Source organism: Gastrolobium bilobum, unplaced genomic scaffold (genome assembly GCF_033153095.1).
Source record: "Gastrolobium bilobum isolate Gb01-03AN ecotype WA unplaced genomic scaffold, APGP_CSIRO_Gbil_v1 utg1221, whole genome shotgun sequence".
NCBI classification, from domain to species: Eukaryota; Viridiplantae; Streptophyta; class Magnoliopsida; order Fabales; family Fabaceae; genus Gastrolobium; species Gastrolobium bilobum.
Genome location: NW_026897257.1, coordinates 1,644,856 through 1,660,046, shown reverse-complemented (window position 1 = coordinate 1,660,046; position 15,191 = coordinate 1,644,856). Strand labels below are relative to the sequence as shown.

The following is a 15,191-nucleotide window of genomic DNA, read 5'->3' as shown; positions in this document are numbered from 1 at the left end:
ATTTATTTTAAAAGATAAACCAATGATCTAATTGATCAAACTTTTGTAGGTCATAGTTTGATTAGTTGTTAAATTGGTTAATTTGTAATAAAAATGAATCAAACTAAAAACATAACCGGTTACCAAACAATCTAATCTGAATTTTAGAAAATTGTTGACAAACAAGTGATCATTGTATAAATAAAACAAAATAAAAGGGTAATCATATCTATCCTATATTCTATATGAGGGTAACTTGTACCTAGGACCGATTATATAGTGTTTAAGAATCCCTATGTTAATATGAAGAGGAGACACAAAACAGACACACATATAAAACAATTAGGTCCTCTCTCACGTAGTACTTCCGCAAATTCCGTGCACATAGCATGGATATTATTTAACCTATATGGTAATTGTATATTAAATTTTAAACGTATTTTTTTCACCTAAAATTTTATAACGTAAATTTTGTATCATAAAAAAAAGTTTAAATTTTACGTACTATTATTTGATTATTTTTTTATTTTTTTTTTAAATTTTAGTGATTTGGCTTTTACAATAACAAAAGCATTATAAAGCAATTATTAGTAAATAAATTGTAAGAAAATATATATTCAAGTTAAAAATATATATATATAAGAAAATATCCACCAATGATCACTATTGCACCTTACGTCATATATTAACAAAATTCGACACGGATAAGTGTTAACCGTAAGAAATTGTTGTTTCTTTGTAATATGTGATTTGAATGTTGGGATTAATATTTATTATGACGTAGACTATACACATAAAGTATAAGGGCTCCGTGGAGCCATGTAAAGAGAAGTGAAAAAAAAAATATGAACTTTTATAAATATTTATGTATATATTATAAGAGATAAAATTATCTTATAGAAGTTAAGAATTTTTGCGCTGACTGGCTTGGATCTCCACGAAGATCTCCAATATCTAAGAAACAGTCCCCACGTACCACCGCAGTACTGCTTGGTAACTGTCTTGTTTTCATTCCTTCTATTAGCATTAACTACAGCACGCGGAAACTAATGTGTTTACACTCAACCCTGTAAACTATTAGTAAAATCGATCTCTAGTACCACTTTGAACAAAAGGACCCCCCACTACTTCTTCTTTGTATTTTAGCGAAGATTTATATGTGCATCCAAAACTAAGTGTGTTAAGTGACGGTCTTTTTAATATTTTATATTATTTTCTAACAAAATAAATGAGGATATGACACAAGTTTCGTCTTGTGCTTTTCTTAATTTCAGTTAAAAGTTGGGGACGGTGAGGATCGAACTCACCTCATGATCACTGAAGCTTTGATACCATGTTAAAGAACCACTTCAACCCAAAATCTTAAGGTGTTAAGTGATGACCTTTTTAATGCTTTTTATTTTTATTCTCTAAACACACCCCCTCACGCAAGAACCCTTTAGACTTGGAGCATGGATATGGCACAAGTCCAATTTTTGGTCTACCTTGTGCTGCACAAGCCCATTTTTTTGGTCCGAGGATGGTGAGAATCGAACTCGCAATCTCGTGGTCCCTGAAACTTTGTTTGATACCATGTTAAGAACCACTTCAATCTAAAATCTTAAGATGTTAGATAATGGTCTTTTTAATAATTTATATTATTCTCTAACAGCGAATGTGACTTTTGATTTACTATAGGCCATTTACAAAGATTCATCAGAAATAATAGCAGGATAGTTTAAGTTGATTGTATTCTCATCATATATAATTCTTGAAAAAGTGTGTCAAAGACATATTGCATTTTTCTTCGGTACATAAGTTGAATTTGAATCCACCAAACATTTCCAAGATACAAATGATGATGGCACTACTTATCCAGATATTAAATTTTGAACAAGAGAATTTATTATACGAAGATCAACCCGTTTCCCTTTCTTGTAACATCTTTCAATTTCCATTGGCTCTATCCGATTTTAGCCGCGTAAAGTTTTCTTTTTTTCTTTTTTGGCATTTGTTATTAGTCATGCATGGAGCACAGTTGTCGTCAAAGATTACAATCTTCAATTGGAAGCATTAGTAGAATATGGTTCCACAGAGCCATGCATGGTGGAGGGTCTTGTTATCTGATAGCTCCCCCTACCTGCGAGATCTATAGGTCAAAGATTGTTCTTTGAACACCCATTGTTATTAGTCAAATTCGTATATGCACAGCTTAGGACCTGAGATCACTTATTTGTCTTTGGCTAATTTGTTTAATTTAGCTAGTAATCCACAAAAGAACAATTTGATTTATTCATTTAATATATATATGGTTCAAAATATCCTGACATTCTGTATACGCTATATATAAATATATATATATATATATATTTTGTACCTTTGCTAGCGTATATGAACTCTATCACCAACAAGAAGACCCCGGAAGCTAGCCAGAGCCAAATTAAATTGCTATCAACGATTATTGCGTGTGCATGGCATGCCGTTGTTTTCTTCCCATATTTTTATATATAGGATGCATACCAGGTGCTTGTGATATTTATGTACTCACATATACCATGAGACTTGGAAAGAACAATTGGTCAATTAGGTATACTTGAACCGGGAGCCAACTAATTATTAATGATAATGAACCTTCTCCTTATTAGCAATATAATAATGCCACGGAATCGAACATCTTCATTTTCTTTGGCTTTGAACAATTTAAATCTGAAGAAAAAAAAAATCATATCTTGGAAACGTGTCAAGTAATTTATAAACTGTAGTGAGACAGACACATTGGTGGGTATAATTATGGTTTCATTTCCCGCTTGACTTTTCATTGATTACATGTTGCCTTAGATGCTCACAGACAAAATCTTGGCCTGAAGAAAATCCGGTCTCATGTCTCCCTCAGTTCCCATTGATATTTACCCTTACATGAACAAGAAAAAAGTTGAGTGCAATCTAGTTTGATGAATGAGAAGTCCTCTGATCCCAAAACCAAATCTTTAGAGATCCTTTTGATAATTATCTAATTTTGACTCTCCTTCATCCTTAAAATAGGAAATACCAATACCAAGTGGAAGTGGTAATAAAAAATGACTGGGGGGTTATGTATTTTACTTGACAAAACTTGACCAATATTGTTGACCCTGAGATGATAACAATCAACGGCCAGAGTTCAATCCCATTTTGGTCCATGCAAAGGCCCACAACATTAATGGTAGAAATCTGTGGGTTCAAATGTTCAGATCAATTGCTGGGAATCTTCGTGATCATGATGGTGCATACACAATCACAAGAAACACGTACACAAAATATTACTTAATGTCTTTTTAATAGTTCCTTCACATGAAACTTCATGGCGTATTGGAAGGGGAAAAAAGAAATATAATCTATCATTCGGTTCCATCGTATCTTTGAATTTGGCGTTTAGCCACCCTATATCTTTGCCCAATGTACGATGTCGTTTATCCCTTTTCCCCAAAAGACAAGATTACCCACCCGCTTTTTGCATCCCAATATTTCCAATTCCAACCCTCTCTCTTTCTCATGCAAGCTCCTTCATTTCTATTTATAGCCCCTGGCTCCCTCCAACACCCTTCACCCACCACCAAGCCATAACACTAAAGTTTTCCTCTTACTCTCTTCAACTTCAACATATATAACTAGCTATTTCCAACTCTCTTTATCTCTCTTCAAAATGGCTGAAAATCACCCGTTTTCTACTCACTTCATACTAGTACTAATAACCATAACCCGTTTGATATCCACTGTGTGTGAAACCGAGCAATGGAAAAAAACTCTGCTGCCACCAGAGCTTGTCATCACTGTTGGTGATATATCCCACAAGCTCTATAACGATCCTGAAACTATTCAATTGGCTTCCAGTGACTATGGAAATATGGTGCGGGAATTCCCTGCAGCAGTGTTTCATCCATCTTCTATACACGATATAGCGAGCTTGATAAAATGCTCATACAATAGCTCTGTCCCTTTCAATATAGCTGCGAGGGGACAAGGTCACTCCACTCGAGGACAGGCCATGGCACGTGATGGGGTTGTGGTTGACATGGCAAGCTTCAGAAAACAAAGACATGGGATTGCAATTAATGTCTCTGAGGACCCTCTGAATGGTAATTATTATGCTGATGTTGGAGGTGAGCAACTCTGGATTGATGTGCTATATGCCACGCTTGAACATGGACTTGCACCGGTTTCTTGGACTGATTATCTGTACTTGACGGTGGGAGGGACGCTTTCCAACGCTGGGGTTAGTGGTCAGGCATTTCGCTATGGACCTCAAATCAGCAACGTTCATGAAATGGATGTGGTCACTGGTATGATGTTTTCTCTCTCTCTCTCTGTTTCACATAAGTTTTTTTTTTTTTTTTTTTATCTCGTTTTTCTTTGAGCTAGAACGTGTTCATGTTGAAAGAGAAGGATACAAAATTTTCTTAAACAGCAATCCACCGGTACTTATGTACAAAAAGGAGTTTTTGTTTTCTCTTTCATGACATGACACAGTGTGTCAAGAATGTTGTGCTTAATATTTTCATGATTTTAAAATGAGATTAATGTTTCTGCCACAGGCCAAGCCAAATCACAGGAGGTAACTATATATTTTCTCTATTTATATGGGAGTGGATGGGTGATAAATCCTGAGTTCATGATGTTTTGAATGCAAAAAATGGAATTTTAAAATTACTAAATTAAGGACCAAAATATAAATTTAATATCTTAAATTATTAATATTGAAATCATCAGATGGATTGTTACTGAGTTATCTTTTATATGTTTAATTAATTTAATTAAGTTAAGGGTTTAGTGTGTGTTATTAAAAAGGACACAAGTTGTGTCCTTTTAGTGATTTACACAGAGTACGACCAGTCGTACTCTGTGTAATTCTGAAAAGTTACTTTTTTTTTCACTTTACACGTCAGCAATGTAACTGGGGAGAGAAAAAAAAAAAATTTCAGTTTTACACAATCGTATTTTGTGTAAAACACTTAAAATGACATAAGCTTGTGTCATTCAAAACATACTTCTTTTTCCCTTAACTTAATTAGTTGTTGTTAATATGAGTATAGAAGATGAAGTTATCTTCTCCTTCTAAAGTTCTTGTTACATGTTTTATTTTATATACCTATGGATGAATAATGCAAATGTTTCCACACTTTGGAACCAATTATTCTTGGTTGACTTGTAAGTTGGTCCAAGTCTTACATATTTGGTCAATTCTTCTATGTAAAAAAAACTGAAATAGCTAGGAAGATGGAAAATTTTAATTACTGTTATTGATGCATGCAGTAATCTAAGTTATTTAATTAATAAATAGTTTTTTTTTTCATCTAATATAATTGGTTCGGTTCAGGAAAAGGAGATTTCGTTACCTGCTCTTCACGGAAGAATTTGGAGTTATTTCACGCCGTTCTTGGAGGTTTAGGACAATTTGGGATTATAGCAAGGGCAAGAATTGCGCTTGAGCCAGCACCCAAAAGGGTATGTTAACAGAGAATTGACTAGGAGTTTGTCTCGTCTCCTTTTCTCTCCAACAATTCATAGTGACGCCAAATCGAGTAGTCATTATTCAACCATCACGTTTTATGAGAGAAGCTAAATGTCCTTGTCAAAAATCCACTGTGTTATCAATTTTATTTACAGTTATAGCACCCACGTATCATATATTTCACAGTGTGTCGGTGCACTAGTCATCCATTAAAGACAAATTCACAAATAAGAATATGATGAGTTATACGTACGTAAGAGTTTGAACCACTGAATGTGGAATTTCGAAATTGAAAGCATAATACTAGTTTGAAAAAAACGCAGCCAATAGAAGGGCTCATACATATTATTAATGATCATATACTTTCTCGTCAATGACTCAGAATCTTTCTGTTCTATCTAACTCAAGAATCAACTCTATTTACATGCATTATGCAAATATATATATTCTTACATACTTGTGAGACTTCTAACACGTGTAGCATGAGAAGATTTGAAGTTTAGACATACAAGGGATTCAGCACGAAGTATTATAGTGCCATGTTATCTTTATCCTTCCAATTTTGATGGGACTCGTTGCATATGGAGAACGCATGCATTATATTCCATTTCATTAGTAAGTTAACTAGTATAAGACATTAGTAATGATACATTTTGTTGGCATGCAGGTTAAGTGGGTCAGACTGCTTTATAGTGACTTTTCTGCTTTTACCAAAGACCAGGAACGATTAATCTCAATCAATGGAAGGAAACAAAAAACAGCATTGGATTTTTTGGAGGGGATGCTGCTAAAGCACCAAGGCCCCATAAATAATTGGAGATCCTCTTTCTTCGCTCTATCTGACCATCCCAGAATAGCTTCTTTAATAACTAAACATAGCATCCTCTACTGCCTTGAAGTTGCTAAATATTATGATGACCAATCCGAAAAAAAGGTCGACAAGGTACCCTCTAGTCATATCTATTCTAAGATAATATATACTTTTTTTTAAGTAAAAAACCTCAACTATCCCATCTCTAGACAAGAGCAATTAGCTAGATGATGTGGGGTTTTTTTTTTTTTTTTTGGATTACACTTTAATAACCCTAGCTAGATTTTGAATCTTTGCTAGCTATAGCAAAAGATAAAAGATAGTATTTACAAATTGTAACTAATAATGGCAATAATGTTTTTTTTATTTTTCTTTGTGTGTATAGGATATTCAAGTTTTGCTCCAAGGACTAGACTATATCCCTGGATTTTATTATGAGAAAAATGTCTCATATGTTGAATTCTTGAATAGAGTCCGAAGTGAAGAGTTGAAGCTTGACTCACAAGGACTGTGGGATGTTCCTCACCCATGGCTTAATTTGTTTATACCAAAATCTCAAATCTTTGATTTTGATTTAGGCGTATTCAAGGATATTATTCTTAAAAGGAACATCACCAGTGGACCTGTCTTGGTTTACCCCATGAATAGAAGCAAGTAAGCCCTGAACGGGTCACACTCTCTGTCATTAATTATATGTATACAGTATGTTTTTTTTTTTTTTTTTTTAACCATTCCAATACAACTTTTTTATTTTTCTTCAATAATTAAAATTCAGAAAAGAATATATAATCAATAATTATATGAAATTTAATTCCAGGTGGGACGATAAGATGTCAGCATCTATACCAGATGAGGATGTCTTCTACGCAGTTGGATTTTTGCACTCCAGTGGTTTTGAAAATTGGAAGGCATATGATGCTCAAAACAGAGAAATTTTGGAGTTTTGTAGTGATGCTGGCATTAAGGTTAAGCAATATCTTCCCAACCACAGCACACAGGAAGATTGGGCAAATCATTTCGGCAATAAATGGAGGAGTTTCCTAGAAAGAAAACATCAGTTTGATCCAAGAATGATTCTATCACCAGGACAAAAAATCTTTCACAACAATTATAACCATAGTTTTAATTAAACATTTTACCCAATGAAAAATAAGAATGTTTATGGTGGGACTACCTCAATTAGCTGGCTAGCTGGGCCCAGGCGTAAATACTATGACCCAGACTCGGATGATAGCTTTTGTGTTTTTTTGTCAGAGAATGCATGGTAGGGTTATAGTGGCTGCACTACTTATATTCCTGTTTTATTAATAAGTAATTAAATATTATAAAGTTTGTTAATATAAATATGTTTGAGGAAATTCATTTTGGTGGTCTCTACGCCTTAAAAAAATTAGTCTTTGACTGTGGACAGAAGGATATCTTGTGAACAGAAGGATATCTTGAGGAAATTTAAAAATATGTAAACTTGTGTATTGTCCGTGCTTTAAATTTAATATAATATAAAACGAGTTATGTTGCCTTCGTTTAACATTTTAAGTTTGTGTGGTTCACAAAATCGTATGTACAAGGAGCACATGTCTCTCTGTGTCCCTCACATTGTTTGTCTCACAGATCAGTAGTCTTCGAACCTTGTGTAGAGAAAACGATTATAATGAGGATTTTTAAGGAGTTCTAGTCCTCCATTTTTTTATTTGGAAAGATAGTCCTCCATTCTTTATTTAATAATTTTGTTTTGCTTTCCTTTCATTTAGGGGCAAACCTATCAATTTAGGTATAGGTTAACAAAGATAATAATTGTGCCCCCAGCTGTACGCCATAATCAATTATTCGTAGGTTGCTAGATAGATAATGATAGCCTCAAATGCCATCAAATACTATAATCTTAACTGCAAGATTTTTCTTTGTAATATATGCAGAGAAGAAAACTCGTGCTGCTCAGAGAATACTAGAAACCACGTTACTCGACAAAGAGGCTAAACTATTAAAATAGGGAGTGTATTTTCTTACGTGGAAAAATGGTTATGTGATTATGTTATTTGATCACGATTACTTATTTAAAAATTATACATTTTTTTCTCTCTTATCTCATCATCAATAAGTGATTGTGATCAAATAACATGATCATTTTTCCACATAATAGAATCCACTTCCATTAAAACACAAGGTATTGTAGTCCCTTTTGAGACTTCATAATAGTTAAATAAATGAGTCTAGATATTAATTAGGTTACGTCTGAATAGAGAACCTATCTCTCTCACTTTTTTGTGGGGACTTAAAGTTTCACTACGGCAAATTAAAGCACTAATGAATACTTTAAATTGAAGTTTCAAATTCTGAAGACATTTTTCATCTTTCCAGCGAAGATAAAAATTATTGAATAAGTCAAAAAACAGCTTAGGAGTTGGTTTAAAAATAGAAAAAGTTCTATATGAAGGTGTAATAACCCCATTCAAAGGGGCGATTTTCATAGGAAGTTGGTATGTTAGATTTATGTAAGAATAACAAGACATAAAATCCATTTTTTGCTCAATCATATCAACTATCAATTAGGTAGCTTTATATAGTACTTATACACACACACACACACACGAGTGCTTTTGTTGTCACATGCAAAGTATAAAGTAATGAGTTCATCTACAAATCAAAATGATCATTGAAATAAAGTAAACCGCATTTAGCTGTCATTCTTGTCATTATATATTAAAACGATAGAAGAGTAGTATGTTACTTTTTTGTTATACTATATTGATAATTAACTCAGAAGATTTGATAATAGAGCATGTCGATCGGCTCCAATCACATGACTGCCTTTTGCCCCATTAGATATGTGAACACGAGAAATTAATGAATAAAACAAGTTGATTAATTAACTAGAGGTAATGTACTTTGCGGCCTCCACTGGGATCAGAGACAGCCTATTTAAAGGAGTGCATAATTTTGTTGCAACTCTTAATTCCAGCTTGCAGGCAATCAGGAGACAGATAAAGTTAGCAGCCCCCATTAATACTTTTTTTTTCTTTTTTTCTTTTTTTGTAATACAATACTTTTTTTTTCGTGTCTACATTGTAGATATGCTTTACGGATCGATATGTCTGATTGTTGTGGAAAATCCAAGACATGATCCCAACATTCACACACTGTGAATTATACTAATGTTGACAATAGATAGAAAAAAGGAATGAATTGAATAATGTAGCATGGAATCATAATTAACCCTAATTCTATTCTTCTTTTCCAAAATATGGCAAGATATGTCTCATTGCTAAAAATCATTTTGTCCCCTTTCTCTTTTCTACCTAACCTCCAAATCTAATTCAAGGGAAGAAAAAGAACTTACCTTATTTATAACATAAGTTTTAATGCGTCTTCTTAGTCTATGGTACGAGATATTATAAACTAATTCATGTGGCTTCAGCCAATGGTTTAATTTTTTGAGAGAGTAGGTTGCGTGACATGATATCAAAACATATAATCAAGTGGTCTAGAATATAATTCTTATTGCACTCATTCATCAAATAAAAAATTAAATTTAAGCATAAGGTAACAAAAAAAATATGTGAATCTTTGTGTTATATGCGCGCTTCGAAATCCAACAAAAAAAATGAATCTATGCGTTATACGCGCGCTTCAAAATCGAAAATTTATTTGTGTGATGAGATCTGTTAAGAGATATACTAAACCAAAGCATTTTAAAAGACTTGTGTGACAGCCAAAAACTATCAAATTGTGGTGAGAGTATTCTAGTGGCCAAATGATTCAATTTACATTGGAATATATCTGGGTGTGTATGCGTGTGTAATTAAGATTGTGTGTAAAATTTATTATTTTTATCCGATTGTAAATTGATGTGCCCTATATATGTGTTTGTGTTTGTGTTTATGTGCAGGGTTATACAAAATTATAATTTCTATTGAATTTTCAGTTCCATTGTAAATTTAAGAAGAATTATCTCAACAAGCCAAATCAATTTTGATATCAAAATTAATGTTGAACCGATTAGCAACTCATTTAGAGTATTGCGTGCATCAATAATTAAGTCACTGCTTCAATCGGTAAGTTATTAATTAAACTAGCTAGTGGAACTAAATTTATATAAAAATATATAATAAATATTATCAGAGAATTTTTTTGACAAACAAGTGGTTGTAGGTTGTGATAAGCTATACAGGCAATTCGACCTACAAATTATTTATAAAAAAATTCAAAAGCTGTTCTACGCAATTGAACCTTGATTTATAAGCGGTTCATCAATTTTATACCGATTCACTTGCATATTCAATCTAATGACTGGACTGGACCAATAATCATCCAATTCCCAATTGAACTGATCAGACGGACAAACCCAGTTTGATTTTAATAACATTCATCAAAATTGAAAAGTATAGGAATATATGCATTATATGTAAATTACTTTTTTAGTACATAAAGTTTAGAACTAGTTAAATAAATTGGGTTACAGACGTTCAAATATTTATGACAAAATTAAATACATAACGGGAAACATCTTAGTTAATTACTGTAGAACAAATGACTATAAAAAAGATTACAAATAAAAGACAGGAAAATGAAACCGAGCTTATTTTTTATTTAATTGAAAATCCCTTGTCCAGGAGACAATATTCTTTATTTAATTGAAACCGAGCTTATTTTTTAGAGCAAAGCATATTTTGTTCCCTACCAAAAAATATGGTTCCTACTTCAGTCTCTTACAAAAAATAATTAGTCTGGAAGTCCTTAAAAATTCAAAGTGGACCCATTTAGTTGAAATCATGGTTCCTTACAAATTCAAAAAAGACTCACGTTAGTCTCTCAAAAAGACTAAAATGGGTCCACTTTGAATTTCATAAAATCCATGCGACTAATCTTTTTTGTAAAAGACTAAAGTGATAACCATATTTTTTGTCATACTCTATTCTTTATTTAATTGAAAATCCCTTGTCCTGGAGACAATATTCTTTTCGGATCAAAATGACCTTTTCTTTCTTTGAAAACTTCCCATTTGGGGCCAAACTGTTCCACCCATTCTTCATGAGTTTTGTTTTGGGGAAGATATTCTTTGATCCCAATATCAGCATCCGCACAGAACTGTAATATCTGTTGGTTTTGAGCCTGAAATGCTTCCACCTTGTCAAACCCAGTTGAATGCAGGAGAGACACTATGTAGAAAACATCTTCATCAGGTGTAACTGCTGACATCTTATCATCCCACCTGTGAGTAGTTAATGCATTTTAAAAATGTACTTCTTGTTACGATACGTACGATTGTAATTATATTTATATTCTTACTTTCATTAACCAAACTCATAAAACTTACTTTGTTCGGTTCGTGGGGTAGATTATCACAAGTCCTGCAGTAATATTTTGCTCAAGAATAATTCCCTTGAACACACCTTCATCGAAATCCGAGATTCGAGATCCTGGAACAAAGAGGTTTAACCAAGGATGAGGGACATCCCAAAGTCCTTGTGATCTAAGTACAAGTTCTTGAGCGTGAACTCTGTTCAGAAACTCTTCGTACGACACATCTTTTTCGAACATAAACGTAGGAACAAACTTTAACCCCTTGACCAAAAGTTCAACTTCCTATTCAAGAAACAACAACATAACTACGTTAGATCTTTTCATAGATAAATAAACTTTTGGGTTGAGTGGCTCAGGTATCACATAAAGAAATAATTCTCTCAAAAGCTTAGGCTATTATGTAAAGGTACATTATCGATCTTATATTTAATTTATATCATATTTATGTGACATTAATCATAAAAAAAAATCGGATATATATCCTAATTAAGAATTGAAAAGAACATAACTAAAGTTAATTACCTCGTCCACATGCTCTTGAGAATTATTGTCGTAATATTTGACAAGCTCTAGGATGTAGATGATGCTATTTTGGGTTACCAGGGAAGTTATGCGAGGTTGATCAAGTGGTGGATAAAACGAAAGGTCCAGTGGTGGCTGATTTAGCAGGAGCTCACCTTCTACATAATCAGCTGCATTAGTTTCGTTTCTTCCATTAAATGAGATTAAATGTTCTTGGTCTCCAGAAAATGCAGAGAAGTCGTTGTAAAGCAAACGGAGCCACTTCACCTGCAAGCAATTAAGCAAACCATTTTTTTTATATTAGTTAATTAATGGAAATAATGAAGAATGATTATCATTTGTAAACATTTTTCTAAGTTTGACATGTAATAAATTAATATGAATTACTGGCAAGCAACTAATTTTGATTGTGACTTACTAACGACAAAGATGTATGCATATGGAATTGTTTTTTCCTTTTTCAACTGATTAATTATTGGTAGTTTTGAAAATTGAACAAGCTAGACCTGCATGTGTTGAAAAATAAATAAATAAATAAATAAAATAAGATAAGATGATACTTGCCCTCGTGGGTGCAGGTCCTAGAGCTATTCTTGCTCTGGTTATAATCCCAAATTGACCTAAACCTCCTAGAACGGCGTAAAATAACTCTGAGTTCTTCTCCGCAGAACAAGTAACTAGGTCTCCTTTCCCTGTGGAAGCCATGTATAAAAATGTATGTACAGTATGCCCAAAGAAAATGTGTATAGAAAGAGATGTATGTTCAAAGATTAAAAATATCAAAACCGTGCCTAACATCTTATTTGATATTTTTTGGAAATATTCCAATCGGTTCATCGCTTCGCAACTAATCCGATTCGGGGTGGGTTCAGGATTAAGACTTTAAACCCCTCTTATTTGATATTTGATACTTCTGTTTTTAATTATTGTTATTATTATTATTATTACGCATCTAAATATCCACTTCGTATTCATATTTGTATTTACTCTAACATCAAGGTTAAATGCGCACCAAACTCGCTTAAACTTTAATTACATTCAATTAATTTTTTAGTTATACCAATCTTTATTATCTTTTGACCACTTCAAAATCTTTTCTCAATTGTCTTACCACAGCCATTAAATATGTAATACATTTAATAAATAAATAGCATACTCAGCAAACCAGCTAGACTATATCAAATGGCAAAAATAGAATGCAGGAGTATATCACTCCTTAGACCTAAAAACATCTTGACTTCTATGTTTTTTATAAAATAAACTTCAATTGTTAATTTTGAAGAGATAATTTTCATTAAAATGGAGAATATATTAAGATACTATAAAAAAAAAAAAAAAAGCATGAATGCGTGCTGAATATTTGTTGGCTGACTTAACGACATAAATTATTAGCGTATCCAATCCAAGCCGGTCGAACAGGATAATAAACAGGTGTAGTATTTCATGTCGCACTCTATTGATTTAATCATTCATTATGGAATCTTGGCAAATATACGATGATGTCACGTGACAATTACATTCATTCTAATAATATAGTTTTCTTGTCTTTGCGTAGATTCGATTTTTTTAAGATTTTTAAAGGACCGACCATAAACAAAGTACATCACCAAAATAAAGAATCAATACTAGTCTAAACTCTTATTTTTTAATGCTAAAATTCTTAGCAAAAGACTACCTAGAAAACAAACGGGACTAAATTTATTCTTTTCTGTTAGATAAAATATATTACAGTACAAATATTTTAATCCACTATAGCGATAAACATTACGTTGTAAATCAAGAGATAAACCTGAACTAGCTAGTAGACATCATTAGATTTTAAACCTAGCAAGTGACGAAGAAATACTAAATCTTATAATTAAGCAGGTACATAACCCTAAATCAATTTTTAATGACATGGTCAATTTTCACTTCATAAAGAGACAAATTTAAAATCTTCAATAAAGATATGATGTGACTTATCAAGTTAGCTTAATCAAATTGTTACATCATATCTATCAAAATTCTCTCTTTCTCTCTATCTCTATATCTTGACTCTCAAAATTCTCTCTTTCTCTCTATCTCTATATCTTGACTCTCGAAAAATTTTGACCTAAATTGCTAAAGGGGTGTAAGTCATAAAGAACTTCAATAATCATGGAACTTAATATAAAAATTTAAAGGATTTCATCTGGAAAAGTTATTAAGGAAATGAATAATACATACCCGTAACAACATCCAATTCATGAACATTGGAGATTTGAGGACCAAACCGGAAGCCTTGGCCACTGATCCCAGCATTGGAGAGAGTTCCACCAACAGATAAAAACAAATAATCAGTCCAAGAGAGGGGTGTAAGTCCACGTTGAAGGGTTGCATTCAACACATCAATCCAAATCTGCTCACCACCCACATCAGCATAATAACCAAATAATGGAGTCTTCTCATCAGACACTATAATCCCAGTCCCATTTCTAAAACCGTTTAACTCAGTCATATTCACCACAACCCCATCATGTGCCATGGCTTGTCCATGAACCGAGTGGCCTTGCCCTCTGGCAGCTATAGTGAAAGGGATGGGAAGACAATTTGAGAATTTTATCAAATTCGAGATGTCACTAATGGACGATGGTTCAAAAACTGCCACCGGGTTTACGTGAATTATGTGGCCGAAATCGGTTGAGGCTAGTGAAAGGGTCAAAGGGTCACGACTAAGATTCTGGATTAGTTCTTTGGGTGCTTGTAGTGCTGACCATGGCTGTGATTGTGCTTGTGTGACAACGATGCTGGTTAGACATAGCATAACCAAAACTTTTGGTACTATGAAATACCTTGCCATTTCGGATTTAATTTTGTAATGCTATTGCTTTGAATAGGTTATGAGAGTTTTCTAGTTTATGTCTCAACTCTCAATGGCTAGTTACATATATATAGCAAACATGAGGAAGAGGCAGAGTTTTTTTTTTAGGCGTGTGTAATGACGTCTTAGTCTACTATTGTATATGGTGCTTTGATTTGTACGCCTTGTAAGTTGTAATCTTGGATCTGTAAATTTCATTTTTCATTTGTACGCTTTGGGAAGAAATTTTTTTCTTTTACTTGTTTAGTTGCCTTAATTATCATTCTCGCCGA

General features: G+C 33.0%; 2 protein-coding genes across 2 annotated transcripts; one reads left to right on the top strand and one right to left on the bottom strand.

The window, feature by feature from the left end:
- Nucleotides 1–3,640: 3,640 nt before the first annotated feature.
- LOC133305508 (cytokinin dehydrogenase 3-like) lies at nucleotides 3,641–7,485 on the top strand. The gene is made up of 5 exons (XM_061505747.1): nucleotides 3,641–4,277; nucleotides 5,312–5,439; nucleotides 6,114–6,389; nucleotides 6,643–6,911; nucleotides 7,075–7,485. Exons 1-5 carry the CDS (start codon nucleotides 3,641–3,643, stop codon nucleotides 7,385–7,387), a joined length of 1,623 nt encoding a protein of 540 aa, XP_061361731.1. The 3' UTR covers nucleotides 7,388–7,485.
- A 3,692-nt stretch (nucleotides 7,486–11,177) lies between these two features.
- LOC133305525 (cytokinin dehydrogenase 3-like) lies at nucleotides 11,178–14,898 on the bottom strand. The gene is made up of 5 exons (XM_061505772.1): nucleotides 14,286–14,898; nucleotides 12,645–12,772; nucleotides 12,081–12,347; nucleotides 11,572–11,840; nucleotides 11,178–11,466 (listed from the first exon to the last, which is right to left on the bottom strand). Exons 1-5 carry the CDS (start codon nucleotides 14,896–14,898, stop codon nucleotides 11,178–11,180), a joined length of 1,566 nt encoding a protein of 521 aa, XP_061361756.1.
- Between the last annotated feature and the right edge of the window lie 293 nt (nucleotides 14,899–15,191).

Excerpts from the sequence above, each read along its gene's own strand:
- LOC133305508 (XM_061505747.1), top strand. The coding sequence starts at position 3,641 with ATGGCTGAAAATCACCCGTTTTCTACTCACTTCATACTAGTACTAATA. Across the intron at positions 4,278-5,311 it reads TGAAATGGATGTGGTCACTG|GAAAAGGAGATTTCGTTACC; the intron begins GTATGATGTTTT and ends GGTTCGGTTCAG. Across the intron at positions 6,912-7,074 it reads TACCCCATGAATAGAAGCAA|GTGGGACGATAAGATGTCAG; the intron begins GTAAGCCCTGAA and ends ATTTAATTCCAG.
- LOC133305525 (XM_061505772.1), bottom strand. The coding sequence starts at position 14,898 with ATGGCAAGGTATTTCATAGTACCAAAAGTTTTGGTTATGCTATGTCTA. Across the intron at positions 12,348-12,644 it reads TAGGACCTGCACCCACGAGG|GTGAAGTGGCTCCGTTTGCT; the intron begins GCAAGTATCATC and ends AATTGCTTGCAG. Across the intron at positions 11,841-12,080 it reads CTCAAGAGCATGTGGACGAG|GAAGTTGAACTTTTGGTCAA; the intron begins GTAATTAACTTT and ends TTTCTTGAATAG.